At 53.9% G+C, this 18,617-nt stretch overlaps 1 protein-coding gene and 1 long non-coding RNA gene across 16 annotated transcripts in view; one reads left to right on the forward strand and one right to left on the reverse strand.

The window, feature by feature from the left end:
- The first annotated feature begins 387 nt into the window (after positions 1-387).
- Positions 388-2,064, forward strand: LOC122221170. Its single transcript, XR_006203113.1, has 2 exons — positions 388-846; positions 1,770-2,064. It is a non-coding gene; the product is annotated as an uncharacterized LOC122221170 (long non-coding RNA).
- A 6,227-nt stretch (positions 2,065-8,291) lies between these two features.
- Positions 8,292-18,617, reverse strand: part of MAP2K5 (mitogen-activated protein kinase kinase 5) — a 270,688-nt gene continuing 260,362 nt past the window's right edge. For 8 of the 15 annotated variants that reach the window (XM_042941603.1, XM_042941608.1, XM_042941602.1 and 5 more), the window contains one exon: positions 8,292-8,732. In XM_042941603.1, coding sequence (XP_042797537.1) covers positions 8,628-8,732 — 105 coding nt within the window. In that variant the 3' untranslated portion in view covers positions 8,292-8,627. Of the gene's footprint in view, positions 8,733-10,235; positions 10,361-11,306; positions 11,469-18,617 lie in introns of those variants that run through there. The other 7 variants (XM_042941617.1, XM_042941616.1, XM_042941612.1 and 4 more) reach the window with 5 other exon arrangements.

Here is an 18,617-nt window from a genome sequence, read left to right on the forward strand (position 1 = left end):
CTACTTTCAGCGACCCTTGTGATCACACTGGACTGACCTGGATAATCCAGGATAATGTGGGGCGCCTGGGTGGCTCGGTCGGTTAAGTGTCCGACTCTTGGTTTTGGCTCAGGTCATGATCTCACAGTTTCATGGGTTGGAGCCCCGCATCAGGCTCTGCGCTGGTAGCGTGGAGCCTGCTTGGGATTCTCCCTCCCTCTCTGTTCCTCCCCTACTTGCACTGTCTCTCTCTCAAACAAATAAACTTAAAAATAATCCAGGATAATCTTAAGATTATTTAAAGGTTACTTGGTTGGCAACCTTAATTCCCCTTAGCCACGTAACATAATCTATTCATAGTTTCTGGGTATTGGGAAGTGAATTTTCTTGGGGTGGGGGGCTCTCATATTTTGCCTACTACAGAGGGAGGGAGGCAGGCAAAAAAGTGGGAAGCCACAGGGACTGGGGAGTGGGTGTGCGGGGCTGTATGTGTAAGTGGGGCAGGGGTGCCTGGGAGGAGGTAGCCAGCCCTTTTGTGCATGTCCTGGTCAGCATCAAAGATGACTTAATAATGACAGCAACAACCCACGAGGTGGGTGTCATTATCCCATTTGACCAATGAGGGAACTGAGGCTCAGAGAGGTTAGATATCCTGCCCAGGGCCACACAAGTCAGTGGGAGAGCTAGGATGTGGGCCCAGGTCTGTGTGACTTCAAGCCCATGCCTTTCATTGCCACATTCCACCATCTCCCCCCTAGGACTGCCAAAAAAGGGCCCTGGAGGCCATAGGGTGGAGGAGAAGGGCGCCATTTGCATGTCAGAAGACTCACATTGAAGGCTGCCTCTCTCACTGCCTTCCTGACCAAGGTATTTAAAATATCTTTAGGGACACCTGGGGTGGCTCAGTCCGTTAAGCGTCTGACTTTGGCTCAGGTCACCATCTTTGCAGTTCGTGGGTACAGGCCCCGCATCGGGCTCTGTGCTGACAGCTCAGAGCCTGGAGCCTGCTTCGGATTCTGTGTCTCCCTCTCTCTCTGCCCCTCCCCCACTTGCGCTCTGTCTCTCTCTCTCAAAAATAAATATTAAAAAATACAACTAAATATCTTTAAAACAAATTATGATTACAAAAATAAGGAATCTGAGGAGCACCTATACCCTGTCACTCTGCAGCATCTATTGGGATCTTGTTCCCAGGAGGCAGGAGGGCGAGGCCACGTCACTGAGTTGGCTGTAGCCCCGCCCTTCCCCCTCCATTTATTTAACTGCTATTATCCCTGAATCACCTGAATGCCCGGTGCTTCCCCCCCCCCCCCCCCCCCCCCCGCCCCCTCGCTGCTCCTGCCTTCCTGGGCTCTCACTGGAATGAGGCTGATGGGTGGGGTAAGAAAACAGATAAGGATAGCACATCGAGGCCAGGCACTGATGGGGGCTCTGGGGCCACAGGGGGACAAGTCTGTCCACCCCCCTACCCCTCCCTCCTTGGAACTGCATTTCAGCCCAGCCTTGGAGGGTAAGTAGGAGTTAGTTCAGAGACAAAGGGGTCATTGGGAAAGGTATCGGGGCTAAGGGAACAGCCTGTACAATGGCTGGGAGGCAGAGAAGACTGGGCTCATTCGGGGAGCAGAGCATCACCTCCTGTGATGGAAACATGGAGTGGGAGACAGAGGCGGGGTGATCATGCTCTGCCCTTGCAGGGGTGCTGAGAGGACCAGATGAGGCAAGGAGAGGCTGAAAGCAGTATGCCGTGCTCAGCTATGCTGTAACAAAGTGTTATTTCTTTTCTTTCTCAGAACTGAAGTGATCTGGACCAGGGAACTCTGGGTACCCCGTACCCTCTTTTTCCATCCTGCTGCCCTCACTGCTTTTCCCAGCGTGCACCCCCACTGCTTTCCCTACTATGGTCCCTCACCCCCGCAAAAGTTGGGGGAGGATAAAGAGCACATCCTTGGGAAGAACCTTCGGCGCAGCCAGACTTCCCCCGACTGGATGCCTTTAACTAAGTCTGTGGGCAGGAGAGACTTTTTATCCCTTGCAAGTTAATGCAAACTGTTAGGGAGATAAATAAATGACAGGGCTGCCGATGGACTGTTGGGCTCAAAGGAGGGAAATTTGTCTCACTTTAGAAGAAGGACCTGGAGGGCTCAGCCCCATCGACTCGTTCATTGTGCTGTTATCTGCCAGAGAGGTGGTGACACCGCAGCAATTAAGACAAACTTTAGTCTATAAGTTCGCGCCTGCAATCTCTGGCTTCAAAACAAGACAAATGATACCGCCAAGGGAGGAAACAAAGTCTTTTTCAGACTCTGTCCAAAGTCACAGCAAATATTTGTAGTTGTTCAGCAGAAAATTTGACATTACGAGGCCTGGGCTCTGCCACCCCTACCCCTGCCCCACATTAAAAGGCATCTCGGTGGCTTGCTTCAACCCAGGCTGCCTCCAGGACTCCGCCTGGCCTCCCCCTGAGGGGCCTCGCCCAGCCAGCCCTGCCCCACCACACCCACCTGCTCCCCAGTTCATGAGCACCCCTGGCGGATCAGGGACACAATGTCTGCCGGCCCAGCCTCACCACTGAAGGCTGGCTGACTTCCTCCCGCTTCCCGTCTGCTCCTCCCGCTCCATGCTGGCAGCTCATGCCCACGGAGGACCCGGCTCGGGGACCAGGCCCTGCTTCTGACCACCTGGGCTCCCCTGCCAGCCCCTCCCCACATCCCCACACCTGCTGGCCTTGGCCACCCGCACCTCAGAGCCGAGGCCGGCCGCTTCCCACCTGCTCGTAGTGGAAACACCCTGACCCTCAGTACAGAAGTTAGGACATGGTCCAGGTACAGTCCTGGGAGTCCACCCGCCCCAGTGCAGTGTCAGGAGCCGCTGGCCGCCTGGGCTGTGGAGAGCTGTCAGCGCTGGCTCCCTCCTTGTCCTCTAGCTCCCACTGCTGCACAGCTTCCTCCCAGCTTGCCCGGCACTGCCCTCCCCCTCCTCCCTCCCCCGCCCCACGCCCACAGGACTCCTGTCCCCTGTTCTCTCTCCCATCCTCCCTCTGCACCCAGAACAGAGGCTCCCACCTTGATAGGGCCCAGACTTAGCTAAAGGACGAAGCTCTAATGGGGAATCTGAGCAGTCGGTGGGACAGACCTCTTTGAGGTGGCATCGTGGCTCTCTCTGGGCTCCCCCAGCCAATGTGGAGGCAGCTGTCCATCCCCTTCTTTTATTATTTTATTCTATTAATTTTATTTTATTAAAAATTTTTTCATGTTTATTTTGAGAGAGAGAGAGAGAGAGAGAGAGAGAGAGAGAGGGAGAGAGAGAGAATGGGCAGAGAGAGACAGGGAGAGAGAGAATCCCAAGCAGGTTCCGTGCAATCAGCACAGACCCGATGTGGGGCTTGATCTAATGAACCGTGAGATCATGACCTGAGCGGAGATCAAGAGTCGAATGCTTAACCCGCTGAGCCACCACCCAGGTGTGTCTGCTCATCCCCTTCTGACCAACCTGTGTGATGGACAGGGTCTGGGAGAGCTGCCAGCCTGCCTACCCATCACTCCTGGGATGTCGCTTTGAGGTCATTCTCCGGCCTTCAGTCGAGGGTACACAGACCTGGAAGCATATGCCTTCCTGAAAAGGTGCGGGCATGTTCAGCTGGAACACAAGGCCCTAGGTCCTTGGCCTCCAGACAGGGCCCCTACAGCCATCCTTAGCCAGGTTATTCAGCCCACCTTGCACTTGCCTGCCCATCCCCCACTGAGGTGGGTTCCTGGCTGGAGGCTCTGGGTCATACTGCTCTGGGCCACAAGGCATTGTCTAAGCACATCTGGGAAGCAAGGATCCCACGTTCCTCCCTCTGTCCCCATTGCTTTTTTGGAGGATCTCTAAAGTTCTGGGATTTTGTAACCTTTATTTCACAGTTGGGAAAACTGAAGGACAGAACCAGGAAGGGACAGTGGGCTGAGTGCCAAAGGGCCTCCTTACCTCCAAGCCAGGGCGGCAGCACCTGTTTCCCAGGGTGACCTGGGGACCCTGCAAAGATGCTTCTGTCCTAGAAACACTCCCCTTCAGGCTCCCCTGAGGGTCTGAGAGGACGGAGGCTGCATCTAATGGGGTTCTGGTCTCCAGGAGGCTCTGGTTAGAAGGTAGATGGACTTTACTGAGGGTTGGAGCAAGAGGCCAGAACAGGACAGTGACAAGTCCTAGGGAGAGGGGGCTGCCCCAAGGGCCTGGGACCTGAATACCCCCTCCTTCCATTCTTCCAGCCTTCCCTCCCACACCTTGGAGCACCTTCCCCCTGCCAGCCCTGGCCAAGCCCCGGGGAGAGAGGAGTCAGACTCATCCCTGCCCTGGAGGGGCTCACAGTCTGTACCCAGAGAAGGCAATAAAGAAGCTTCCAAGAAAAGGTGCCATTTGAGAGGCCTGATGGGAGGCATGGGAGTTGGCCACATGGAGGAGGGTGGGGGAGATGGTTGGGGTGACATTCTGGGCAGAGGGAAGAGGGGATCTGCAAAGATCCCCCTCCAGCCAGGGGGAACGTTGCAGGAAACCCCCCCAGTAACTGCCCAGTTCCCCATCTTCCCAAGGCTTTGAACAGAAGGAAACTGAGACCTTGGGGGCTGCCCCAAGGCAAGGGATTTCATCATGGGGTCCAGGAGTGAGAAGGCTCCAGGGGGTCCAAACCTTGGTTGTGAACAAAACCTGTGTGTGTGCATGTGAGTGCACGTAATTCGGGGACAGAGTTTGTTACTTGCTTGGGACGCTCGTGGGGGTAACCCAGGCTCCAGAATATCAGGGCTGGGAGAAGCTCCAGGATTCAGTGAAATCAACACCTGCATCTACTGAGGAGGAAACGGACACTCAGATGGAGACGTACTCTGTCTGTTTAGCCAGAGCTTCAGTATGCCCTCCAGAGCAGTGTCTCCCAGCGCCATTGGGGGGCGCTCTGCCTGTGCGACCTGGGGGCTGGTCACAGAGCAGACCCCTGGGCCCCATTCCCCCGGTACTCTGTGCACCAGTGTGTGTGTGTGTGTGTGTGTGTGCAGTCTCTGTGCTAGATGGAGGATGGAGCATATGTGTGCATGGGAAGCTGACTTCCAGAGCTGTGGCTAAGGGTGGGGTTCTGAGTTCCAAACCATGCTTTGCTACTTACTTGCTGGGAGACCTCAGGCCATGTCTCTTGGCCCCTCTGTACTTGTTTCCCCATCTGTAAAATGGGCAGATTAATGTTACCACCTACCTCACAGGACTGTCGTGAAGATGACCGTCTCAGTAAGCCCTCAGCATGGGGCTGGCATGGAAGGCCTGCTCATTTTCTCTACCTCCCCTGGCTTCCGATTTAGGCATGACAGGCTTGCTCGGTGCATCTTCTCAAAGCAAGGATGAGCGTTAAGCCTGGGTGGTGGCTGGTTCACATTCTGGGGTGGTTAGACCCCTCTGGGGAACCCCCGAGCTTTCCCCACTCCCTGAGCACCTCTTCCTTGGAAAGGACCTGGGGCCTGAATGCCCCTCCTTCCATTCCATGCAGCCCTCCCTGCCCTGAGCACTGACTCAGGGAGCAGCAGCCTTGATGGCCTGGGCCTCATCCAATTCTGTGACCTTCCTAGCCCCAGGCAACAGCAGGTGCTCAGTAAGATGGGCGCTCAGTTTGAGGCTGAGGGGCAGCTGGAGGCCGTCACCACCTTGAAAAGCGTTACTAAAAGTACGACTCTGATCCTGCAGGAGAAAACAAAATGATGCCTCATGTAGGGTGGCTCCTTCACAGGCGACAGACTGAGCATGGGCTGGAAATCACAGGCCAGCCACTTCAGCCATTCGGCCAACAAACATTCACTGGGCACCTGCCAGCTGGGCTCTGTTCTTGGCACTGGGGATACCGTGTGAAGGGAACAGATCTGAATCTCTGCCCTTGTGGAGTGTACATAGGGGGCAGGAAGCGAGGAGATGGCAGATAAATTGTAAAAGCAGTGGTTTATCACACAGTCACAAATGCAGTGGAGGAAGGTGTGTAGGGAAAGGGAACAGGAGTCCCAAAGAGGTTTGGAGGGCTGCAATTATATATACACACACACACACACACACATATATATATACACAAGTATATACGTATATATATATACGTATGTATATATACATGTATATACGTGTGTATATATATATGTATATACGTATATATATACGTATATATACATACGTATATATATGTATACGTATATATATATATGTATGTATATATATATATATATATATTTAAGTTTATTTATTTTGAGAGAGAGCACGCAGTAGGGAAGGGCAGAGAGAGAGGAAGACAGAGAATCCTAAGCAGGCTCCACACTGTCAGCGTGAAGCCTGATGCGGGGCTCAATCTCATGAACCGTAAGATGATGACCTGGGCCAAAACCAAGAGTTGGACGCTTAACGGACTGAGCCTCCCAAGCACCCTGGAGGGCAGCAATTTTCAATAGGGTGGTCAGGCAACTCACTGAGATGCCATGTGAACATAGCCCTGATGGGTGTAGAGGTGAGCCACGTGGATATGTGGGTGAGAGTTATTCTCACGCCAAGTACAAAGGCCTGTGTTCCCTGGCATACCAGTTGCCTGTACCTTATCAACAAAATAATTGTGTTCTGGCTCAATGCAGCATGAGCTGTGCTCCCGCACGTAGTGATACAAGGATTCTGGCTCCTTCCACGTGTGGCTCAGCCCCTCCCACCACAGCCATTTCCGACTGAGCAGGAGAGAGAAAGTGTAGTGGAGAAGGCACCTTAGCACCTACCTTAAACTTCTTGGCCCTGAAGCAACATACAGTCTGTTCTCTCATTCTATTGACAAGCACTGGTCACGTGGCTCTCTTAAATGCAAGGGGTACTGGGTGACATCCTCCTGGGCTGGGCAGGGACTTCCCAGCAACAGCCCTTCACTGTGGAGGGAGCGTGAACCTCCCAGGGTCTGCTAGATGTCTCTGCCGCAGCCCTGAGTGGGGAGTGTGCCTGGATGTCCAAGGATCAGTGAGGACACCAGGTGGCTGGAGTACGCTGGGGGTGACCGGAGTTGAGATCAGAAATAACGGGGGCAGGGGCACCTGGGTGGCTCAGTCGGTTAAGCATCCGAGTGGGCTCGTGTCATTATCTCATGGTTTGTGAGTTCGACCCCAGTGTCGGGCTCTGTGCTGACACCTTAGAGCCTGGAGCTTGTCTTTGGATTCTGTCTCCCAATCTCTCTGCCCCTCCCCTGCTTGTGCGTGCTCTCGCTCTCAAAAATAAATAAAACATTAAAAAAAAAAAGGAAATTAATGGGGCAGACTGTAGGGTCACACAGGCCATTGCTGGGTCTTTGGCTTGTCCTGTGGGCAAGCTGAGCTCTGCTGGAGGTTTGGAGCAGGAGAGGGCTGCGATCCCCCTTGTTTTCACTGACTCCCTCCAGTGGCCGTGTGGCGAACAGACTGCAGGGGCAGGTGGGAGTGGGGAGCATGGTAGGAGGCTGTTGCAGGGGTCCAGGTGTGGGGCCTGGGGTAAGGACAGGAGTGGTGGAATTGATACATATTGAAGGTAAAGACAACAGTTTTCCAGGTGGGCTAGATGTGGGGTGTGAAGGAGAAAGGAGTCAAGGCCAAGTGCCAGCATGTTAGCTTGGGTGCTGGGAGTACGGAGATGCCATTTACTGGGACGGGAAAGTGGTGGAGGTGGCTCTGAATGTGTGTGTGGCGTCAGGAATCTGCTTTTGCGTGTGGGAGATGCCACTTCGACCTGCAAGTGGAAACCCAAGCCTCTCTGAGCCTCAGTTCCTTGCCTGTAAAATGGGGGTAACCACACTTACCTGGGCAGGAAGATTCCCGGAGAGGATGGCTGTCAATTGCCCGAGATGAGTGAGGTTCGCAGGGTGTGGGGTCAGAGGCAGTGATGGGCAGCTTGCTGGTGGAGCCGGAGGTGGGGCGTGGGAGTGGGAGATGGGAGAAGGGCCTCTTGGAGCCACTCAGGGCCTTTTTCCGACTCCTGGTCTCCTGCTCCCTCCTTACCCGCTGCCCCAGGACAGATCACGGTGTTGAAGCCGGTGGGAAAGAGAGTAGGACAAAAGCCAGTCTGGCAAGGAGCACACAACGGGGGTCCTGGGGGTCTGGATCTATTGCTGGCTCAGCTACTCCTTCCACGGGACTTGGTCTGGGGATGCCCATGCCTCAGTCTTTTGTCTGTCAAATGGGCTGGGCTGTGGGGCTCCTCATAGAACATCTGGAAGCACTTGGGGTGCCTGCAGGTGCCTGGGGAAGGGCAGCTGAGTGGAGGACCCTCCCTCACCCCCCACAGTACCACCCGCATGTGGGGAGGCAACCACAAAGCAGTAATATCTTTATTCCCATCAGTGACGCTGACAGGGCCTGACCCTTTACAAAGAAAAAGGTTAGGAAAAAGAGGGGCAGGGGCACAGGAGCCTCCATTCTTGATGCCCCCACCCCTCTGCCCACCCCCAGTCAGTGCCTCCAGACTAGGAAGGGCAAGGGCTGGCCACTCTTGAGGGCTCCCTATGCTAGCCCATCTGCCGGCGGAGTTGAAGGTGAGAGCAGGGAAGCCGGGCCCAGCAAAGCTCTTCCGGTGCAGACAGCAAATGGGGCGCAACAGGTAGGCTGTCCCCTTGGTGACCAGTCCTGGGCTTTCAGCGCCCCTCTGTGGCGTCATGGGGGCCCCTGTTGATTCCGCCTCTCTTCCAGTGCCCTGCATACCCACATGGACACCACGGTGGCATTTCCGTCATTGAACTGCATGATGAACGGGTGGCCCTGTGGAGGGGAGGAGAGGCTGTGACACGCATTCCCCAGACTCTGTGCTTCATTACACTCAGCAAGGCCTGTTCTCAGCCCAGACCCTTTTTCTTCTCCGCACTAGCCCTGTGAGATAAGGAGGACAGCTACGAACCCATTTCTCAGCTCGCTGACTGAGGCCGGTGGTGGGGAGGTGACATGTCTGTCTGCAGCACTCGCTCACTGCGCGGCTCAGATTCTGCCTGGTGCTCGCCTACTTTCTCCTGAAAGCTGCCCTCGGGTGAGGGCCTGTCCCATGTCCACACTGCCTGGCCCCACATCACCCACACCACTCCAACAGCTGGCCGGCCAACGCCTGGCTCCCGGGTTTCCAGTGTCCCACTCCAGCTGCTGCCCACAGATCAGAGGATCCTCTCGTCTGAAGCTACGCCAATCCCTTCTAGTGTTCTTTGTCTAAGGCTCTCTGAACAAGTCCCAGTGCACGAGTGGAGGGAAGGCCAATGTACCAGGGCAAGGGGCAATATGCTGGTGGGTGCAGATCACTCTGCTTCCTGGTGACAAGTTGGGGGCTCGACTTTGGAGGGGCCGGTACTGTCTCTGCACGGCCTGTCTCGGGCTCTAACCTACTTAGCCCATAGGCAGGCCAGGTTATATTTAGCCAGTCCCTTCCCGTGCGGTACTGAGGAATCAAGATTCACACTCACAATCTTACGGCCTCCTAGGAGTTCCCAGGGAAGGTCAGAAAAAAGTAGTGGCAGTCAAAGAGTCACCTTGATCACAGGCCAAAGGTGAAAGGAAAACTGAAAGGCATGCTCTTCCCTCCTCCTTACCAACTGGCTTCTTTGCTAAATAACACACATAGGCAGCTTCCTCCTCTACCAAAAACGTAGCCAGAGACCCAGGGAGCCACAGTGGGTGGGCAGAGGTGGGGGGAGGCTCCTTGCTTCCTTCCCTGTCCCCCACCTCCTCCTCTCCCTCCCCTGCAGTCTTCCAGATCCAGCTCCCCTGCACCCTCCAGCTTTCTGAGTCCTTCTTGGGCCCCCCTCACCTCCCCACTGGTGTGAGCTGGGCTCCCAGCACTGCTTTCCCAATATACCCCAGTCCTGACCTGCAGCCCTGGGGGTAGCCAGCCGCTGGCCACACGTTTGAAGCTCCAAGCTGCCTTAAAACGAGCTCATCATGTGGCCAGGAGGGATGTGGGCCCAGGGCGCGATGCCCTGGGTGTCCAGACCCCAGTGTCTGCAGGAGTGACCCAAGACCAGGTCAGGGGAGGGAATGGGGCTCCCTGGTCAGACCCGAGATGTCTCTGGGGACAGGAAGGAAGATCATCGAGGCTTCCTTACCCTGGACTGATGTCACATCCCCTTTGCTGGCTTTCCCAATTCAGGCAAGGAAAACCGTCCCCAGGAGCATCCTTCATGGTCTGGCTCAGAGACATACAGAACACCGGTGGGGGTGCAGGGAGGGAAGACACTCAGCTTAGAGGGTGCCAAGGACCCCCACCCCAGGGCAGGGACTCACCCAGGCCATCACGGAGCGCGGCCTGGAGCCCAGTCAGGCGCCTCCTGTGATCTGCTTGAGACATTCCATGGGGCTCCCAACACATCTGTGGGGTGGCCGAGGGAGCAGGTGCCCCTTGTGGGCTGCTGCTGGGTAAAAAGAGTGGGAGGCCAGCTTGGGTTGGTGTCCCGCAGGCAGCGCAGACCTGGGTTGGGGGCTGAGGCAGGAGAGGCCCAGGAGGGCCTCTATCTTGACCCCCATTCGGAGTTCTCCCCCCTGCATATACGCCTACCCCACACCCGCCTTCCTAAATCGCTGCCTAAATAGACGGAATTCTTCCTGAAGTCCGAGTGTCCACATTTCCTTTTCTGGAGGCTCAGGAGAGACGACCTTGCGCCCTTGAGAAGAACAAAGGGAGAAGCTGTGCTCGGGAGCCGATGGGCCCCCTCCCCCCAAGCCCGGGGTAGCACAGTGTCACTTTCCCAGAATGCCCGGTGACTTTGGGGCCCATATGCTCCATCTCTGTTATCATCTGTTCGGGAACAAGCAGAGCGGAACTGCAGGAGGGGAGAGTGGAGGCATTCCTTCAGTTGCGGGCAGGCTGATGGCCGCTCTGCAGGGAAGCATTTGCCCAAGTGCCCTGGGAGGCGCAAGGGGGAGGTGGTGGCTCTGGCAGAGACTGCCCCTTTCCCGCCCTCCTCGGCTGGGAGGTGACTCTCGCGTCCCGCGTATCCCTGAAGCTTTACCCCAGCCTGAAGGGAGTGACCTGAACAAGTGGTCTTGTCCCCAGCTGCCGCTGACTGGCTGGGGGGGGAGATGAGTGGAGGAATCACAGAGGGAGGCAGAGAGGACAGAGACAGACGGACATGGAAGGGGAGACCCCGGCCTGTCCAGGCATCCGGGCCTGCGATGTGTGAACTTGGGAGCTGTTGGCAGTGTGGGCCGCCGTAGGAGTGAACGTACCAAGAGAGCCGGTGTGTGGGAAATGAGAGCACAGAGAGCAGCAGTGGACCGGGGGGGGGGGGGGGGCCACGTTCCCGGGGGCCTGGAGGCAGCTCTGCTCGCAGGGCCCGTGAGCACCTCATGGTTCGCGCGAGAGGCACTGAGTCATAGGTGGGTGCTATGATCTCCACTGTACAGATGAGGCAATGGAGGCCTCTGGCTCGTGGCCGACATGCCTGGGCTCCCGGAGCTGGGGCTGGACCACAAGTCTCTGTAACCCAGGCCCATCATCCGGGGTTCTCCTAGGCTGACCTGGGGTGTACAGAAGTGGGAGAATCAACACGCAGATCGCGATCCCCCTCACCTCATCTCTGTCATGATTCAGTCCCTCCCAGACAAAGGTGGGCCTCAGGCTGCGAGCCTGAACTGCCCCAGGTCCTGACCTCCGTTAGCACTGTCCCTTGGACGCCCTGGGAGAGTGCTTGCTCTGCCATGGTGGCAGGTCACTCTCACTCGACTCCCCCTATCCCCATCAGCCTGTGTGGGGAAGCAGGGAATACCATCATCCCATTTTACAGAAGAGGAAACTGAGGCCCAGGGAGGGAAGTGGCTGGTTAAGTGCTGGCGCTGAACTCCAGTCTTCTGGTTTCTGTGCTGGTGTGTCTCAGGGCTGGACTATGTCCCCTGTGACCCGGGCACTTCCTCTTTATAATACAGCGACCCTCCTCCAGCCCCATGACATGTGTGATGCAGGAACTCCTCATGAGTTTAACGAGCAAACAAAATTCGATGGACAGTTCTGGGAAAAGCATGAGAATCAGCCACTGAAGTGCCTGGTTCCCAGGTGGCTCCGGACAGGCCTGGGCAGATGCCGGCATAGCCAGATGCTCTAGGAGTCCAGGCAAGGCCAGACGCTGGAGCTGGATGGAAGCTACACCCTAAATAACACCGAGTCCAGCACCGTGGATAAGTGCTCTGTGCCGGGCACTCACCAAGGGCTTTGGTCCTGATTTTCCTACAAAAATCATGCTCACTATGGAGGTGCACACAGCTATGTGCACCCGCCTTCCAGATGAAGCAATAGACACTCGGGGACCTGTCCGAGGTCAGCAAAGCGACCTGCACGCAGCTTGTCAGGGGCATCCTGCCCTGTCCCTGCCAAGGTGGCCGGCCCAGGCACCCGGACCTCTGTCCTCCAGCCAGAAAGTATGTTAGCAGCCACTCTGCAGGGGCTGACAGGGCACGTGCCAGGCGGGGACTGCGGCTGGTCTTGCTGGCCTTGTCACCAGCGGTGGGAGCCACTCTCATTTCCTGGATTCTCTCAGGGCCAAATGGAACAATGACACTGGTGAGTGCTGAAGTATTATGGTCCACAAACTTCGTCACAGAAAATGGAGGCACAATGAAGGCAAAAGGATGGGACTGCAAGAGGTAGGATGACCCCAAAAGTGGGACGTGGAGGGGGAGTGAGAGGGACGAGCCAATGGCAGCCAAAGACGGCTGGTGTTGCCTGGTGCAGACGCGGCCGCATGGGGCTGAGAAGGGATCGTGCTGGTGCAGCTCGGGGAGCAGGTGGAAACAGCTCAGGAAGAGGAACTGTAGTTGTTCCTGCTCCTTCAACTCGGCAGAGTGACCGCTGTTTCGCCAGAGTGTAACTCTCTGCCTCTGTAATTTAAATGTCCCTGCTTTTTTCCCATCGGTTTCATTGTGATGAGATGCCTTCCTGACAGCAGGGCGCTCCAGAGACCCTCCCATGTGGGCAGCACTCTGCCCTCTGCCAAGGGGGAAGGGAGACGGTGGGTGGCAGGGAGCCAGGGGGTGGTTAGTGTGCCCACTGTGTGGGCGGGAAATGGAGGCCCCGAGCCTGCAGTGGGGATAAATCCTGCCTGAGGCTCAGGTATTTGGACTTCTCACGCTCTGCCCTTAACTGGGATTTGACTTTCTGCCTAAATGGGAATTTACCCATTTGAGTCTTCACACTTTGTTCTCTTGTGTAATTTCCTAAAGAGCATCGTGCATTTGAATCCTTTAATAATATGCAGGTGTGGCTGCAATGCCGGCACATAGTAGGCCCTCAATTAGTAGCAGGCCTGTGGCACGACAAAGTCACTGCGTATTGTGTATGTGTGCATCTACTCGTCAAGCACTTGCTATGCGCCTTCTGGCTGCCTTACATCTGCACATGGCCTTGAACCCTCCCAACACCCTCATTTACAGACAAAAGAAACTGAGGTGCCAAGAAATGTGACATGGGTCAAGGTCATAGAACTAGAAAGTAGCAGACTTGGGATCTGCATCTAAGACTCTCTTCTGTCATAGAGGACATCAACTTCTGTGCTCCTTGAGGTCAGGCACAGTGAGTTCTAAATTTCTACTTTTTAAAAAGAGTATCTTGTACTTCATAGGTGCTCAACAGGTGATTTATTTTTTATTTATTTTTATTTTACAGAGAGAGAAAGGGGGAGAGGGGCAGAGGGAGAGAGAATCTTAAGCAGGAGCCCGGTGGGGGTCGATCCCACGACCCTGAGATCATGACCTGAACTGAAATCAAGGGCGCCTGGGTGGCTTAGTCAGCTAAATGTCCGACTTTAGCTCAGGTCATGATCTCGCAGTTTGTGAGTTCAAGCCCTGCATTGGGCTCTGTGCTGACAGCTTAAAGTCCGGACCCTGCTTCAGATTCTGTGTCTCCCTCTCTGCCTGCCCCTCCCCTGCTCACGCTCTCTCTCTCAAAAATAAATAAACATTAAGAAAAAAAAAAAGAATCAGACACTCAGCTGACTGAACCACCCAGGCGCCCCTCAAGAAGTGATTTTTAACTGGTAACTGCAGTTAGGGTGCCAAAAAGGCATATGTGTCCCTCCCCTGTTCAAAGTCCAATGTGTTAGGCACTTCTATTCAAATAGTTTACTTAATAATCAGCAACTCTAAGCATTAATAGTATCTCCACTTTATAGATGAGGAAACTAAAGCACAGAGAGATTGAGGAACCTGCCCAAGGCCATACAGCTTCGATACAGTGTTGTCTCCAGAGCCCATGCCCTCAGCCATTGTGTTGTCCTTTGTTATCAGTGCCAGAGCTGGAAGATGGTGGCATCCACCCTGTAGGCCAGCCTCCCCTCAGAGCAGAAGCTGGATGGTCTATTTGATAACCCCAGCTTCCCTGCTTCTCTATTCCTTCTCCTTGGGTCTAGGCTCCAGAGAAGCAGGAAAACTAAGGTCCAGTGCCTAGAAACTTTCCAGGGCTACAGAGACCAGACCCTAGAGGTAAACACAGAGAGAACAATCAAAAACAGGATGTCCAACAGCAGGCTGGGCTCCCAAGTGGAGATCTCACACTATGGGGCCTTTGTGTCTCCTCTCAAAAAATGCCACCTCTCCCAGACAGAACTGTGCAAACACCTTCCTCCTGACCTCTCTAGAGAACACACTTGCTCTGCTATGTGTTACCATCATTTGAACCCACTTTATCCTAACACTAGACTGTTAGGATAGTCTAGGATAGACTGTTAGGATAGAAACCATTCAAAAGCAAGGCAATACTAATCGCACAGCAGCCGCCAAGAAAAGGGAGTTGGATTGACTGGTAAGTTATGGCATCTCCCCAGGAACCTGATGCCAGGCTGAGAAGCATCACAGGCTGGGGTGGGAAGGCCTAGCAAGAAGGCTCCACAAGCCGAGGCTGCTCTAGACTCTAGGGGGGGCCTCTCTGGACCACAGGACTCCCCTCCCACAGGGTGAGCCCCCGACCACCAGGCACTCCTCTCCCACCAAGGAAGCTGCATGGAAGAGAATTCCAGGGACCCATGAGCCTGCTGAAACAAGCAGGCCCAGCCCGGTTACACTTCAGCCAAGTCTAAACCAAGTAAAGGCTGCTTGGGTGGGCTGGCAGGGGCAGTCTTGGGATTAGGTGGGGCCTGTAAGGGGTGACCTGAGAGGCTTCAGGGGCCCCAATGTCAACACACTGCCCAGCACTCCACCTTTCTTTGCTGGGCCCGCAAGCCTTGCCTGAAGGCTCTCTGCACGTGCCTTCACGGTTCCAGCCCTAATGGCAGGGCTAATGCTTTAGTCTCTTCTCAGCAACAGTGGAGGAGTGGTAGACGGGACCTCAGAGACCAGTGGGGCCGCAGGATGTGAGGTGTGTTGGGGCTTCCACATGTTTCATTCAAGTTGTTAAGAAATATTTTCACTATATTCGTAATTACAAAATAACATGCACAGTCAGATGCTTAAGTCAACGTGTCACACTGAATACTGGCAATTCATCACCACGGACTGTGCTATTAGCTTATTTTTTTTTCCGGCTCTTGGAGGAAAGTCAGTCTGCTTGTTAGATCGGTGCATATTACTTAACTTCTTATCTGTGGGTTGACAACTAGGAGGGGCTGTTCTGGTGCACTGGCCTTGGAACACACTCAGGGCTGTGATGTCCACTCACACTGTAATGATCCATTGGGCTGTGTGAGTGCCACACGGGAGCCAGGTGCACTGAGCCCATGAAGTATGTCTGCCCAGAGGCTGCCACGCGATGCCCAGCAAGGGGGAGAGGGTCAAGGCTGCTCTGAGTTTCTGATGGTGTCAGTTCCAGTAAGTTCTGAGTGCCTCTTGTCTGACCTACAGATTTTGAAAAGCAACTCATATGAACAGTTGCTGGTTACTCGCAATGACTAAGGTTCGAAATACAAGTTTTCTGCTACTCCTTTTTTAAAGCTTCTCCACGGGTTTAACTGATGCCTAAGTTGAGCAGGCAGCCGGGGAAATCAGGGTTTCCGTGATTCTGTGCTACTGAGACAAGAGCAGAGAGAAACTGAAAGCTGATGGCAATAAAATCATAACTGTCACCTATGAGCCCAGCTCTCAGATTTTTGTGTTCTTCAAGAGAGGTCTCATAAATGACTTTATAAAGAAGTGTCAACAATGAATACTAATACATTCATGCTGGAAAAACCACCCTCTTTTCTATATTGAGATCCTGCATTAATTTTACATCATAAAAAGCATTCCACTGCTAAAGGTTCAAAACTACATATCGAATCCCTACTTACTGAGGAGAGAAGTTCAGCTTAGAGAGCGGAATGACTTATAAAAGGATGCACAGATGTCTGATGTCTCTGCACCTGCTGACAAGTGGCAGGGCAGCGGGCAGCCTTTATACTATTAATTACATGACATAATAAGTCATAATCACCCCTGGGGTCAACTCCGCCTTTCAGGCCGGGCATGCCAGGCTGGTCACCAGGGGGAGCTGGGGAGAGAGGTGGCTGGAGGGGAGACCCATGAGGGACTCAGCAGGGAAGAGCTGAGGTACCTCAATAGAAATCCTCTCTGTCCCTGTGTGGGGTAGCGCAAGGAGCCCTGTACAAAGAGTGAGCAAACCTTCTCTTGTTGTTCCAGAGTGATGGCTTGGGAAGGGCTACAATCGCCTGACTGTAGAGGAGAGACTGATATGGGGGGGGGGGGGACTCCATTTCCCAGGCTTCATCATTCCACCAGAAGGACTTCTGTTGTTACTACTTTCCTGAGCCTTGCCCCCACGGACAAGGAATGGCGACACTGGGAGGAAGGACTGAGTGTGATGAGCTCAGGGGTCTCCTGCCCACCGGAAGGGTGTGTTCTGGTCTGACCTCTTATTGGAGAGGCCTGAGGTTGCTCACCCCTGGGACTCAGTAAATTCCCAGCAAGGCCACTGGGGCCACAAGGTAATAAGCACATCCTTTAATCCAGGTCTTCATAGAAGTAAAGCTGATACTTGCTTTCCACCATTTCCTGAGTCCTGTTTCCCAGCTGGTTTTGAAGATAAGGACCATGTCTGCTGACCTCCTCACTCCCGCCCAATACCACTGCACTCTCTTCCTCTTGGGGTGGGTTAAAATAAGGACCAAACAAGATCGCCAGCCCACAGACACAGGCAGGCAGTGTGAGGGGTGGTTATTACTCCTCTGCATAGAACACTTTGGGGGTACAGCCGCAAGCCGCAAGATGAGGGTGTGAGCCTGGTTTCTGTACAGCTAGTGTGGAATCCGCCTGTTTACCTAGCTTGACTTTCTAGAATGTGCTTTCTCAGCCTCTAATTTCTAAAGCTTCTCCCTGGGTGGGGGTGACAGGGGACCCTTCCAGCCCTTCATTTTCGTTTAAGACCTAAGAAACAGTTTGCAGCTGTGACATGCCATTTCAATCAACCTTCCTGAGTTTATTCTTCACAATTGCTACAGAAATAGATGTTCCTCCCCAAATATTCAATTATTAGCAGCAAATTGCTTACCTCTAGCCATCCTACACTATACACAAACAGCTAAGGGGGTCAAGGAGCTCTCCACCTTTCATCTGAGCAGATCTATGTGCTCCTACACAGAGTAATTGGTCAGAAAATGGCCCATCGAGAGAATAAGATGTTTCCAGAGGTCTCCATGAGTCATTCTAGGGCCTGTACGGTGTGGTACAGGGACAGGGCACAGGGTGACTTCAGAGGGCCATGGTGAGGGGGGTAAACATGCAGGATGCCAGCACTCCTGAGTCTGTGTCAGAGGAAGCTGGCCCATGTGAGTGGCAGAATGGTGCCTCTGGCCCATTTAAGGGGGGCTGTGGTGGCTGTCTGGTAGGGAACTCAGATAGGGCTGGGGATAGGATGCTGGCTCCCCAGGCAGTTTCAAGGTGGGCAGATGCCCAGAGGAGTCGGGATCAGAGGGTACCAGAGGGAGAATGGGGGTCTTGCTCCAATAATGCTGAGGACTCTTGCCTGAGAGGCTGAATGCGTAACAGGTCCAAGCAGTGAATATGGGACCATTTACCGATTTCTTGATGTTTAAGGTTTGTCTTTTGGGATGACAGCTGTGTGGTGGTGGAGGTTGAAAGCCTCGATGCTCAGAAGGTTGAATTTTCTCCCACCCCTTTTTTTTCTTACCTCTTGAGATTCGATGTTTGTTTGGGGACCTTTGATGGGTGTGTGCATGTGCTCATGTGTGTATGTGTGTTGTGAGCTTGTGAGTGTACAAAAGGCAGGAGGTAGGCAATGAGAACCAGCACAATTTCTGGTACACAGGGGGAACTCAGTATGTTTGGAGTGATTCTAACAGTCAATGAAGAGACGATGAGAGACAAAGACAGCCTTAAAGACTTCCTTTTATGTGGCCCTCACCCTGGCAGATAAAATGGAACAGTTTTAAAAGGCATAGCTTAACTCATAAGAAAGAAAGGGAATCCACAAATGCTAACAATGAAGAGGGAACTGAAAACCAGAATTTTAAGTGAGTGGAAGTCTCGCTTTACGGGGGCTACTGGTTCCAGGAATGTTGTCCTGGCAAGTGTGAAAAACGAAGCAGAAACAGGAGACAAGGTCCCCCAGAGGGCTGGCCCAGAGACCCTGAACAAAGCTGAGACTACAGAAGGGGTGAGTTATAAAAAGTCTACACATCAGCATAGGGGACCATAAGGTGGCTCTGAGTAGAGTCACCCAAGAAATATAAA

Source organism: Panthera leo, chromosome B3, assembly GCF_018350215.1.
Source record: "Panthera leo isolate Ple1 chromosome B3, P.leo_Ple1_pat1.1, whole genome shotgun sequence".
Lineage (NCBI taxonomy): Eukaryota > Metazoa > Chordata > Mammalia > Carnivora > Felidae > Panthera > Panthera leo.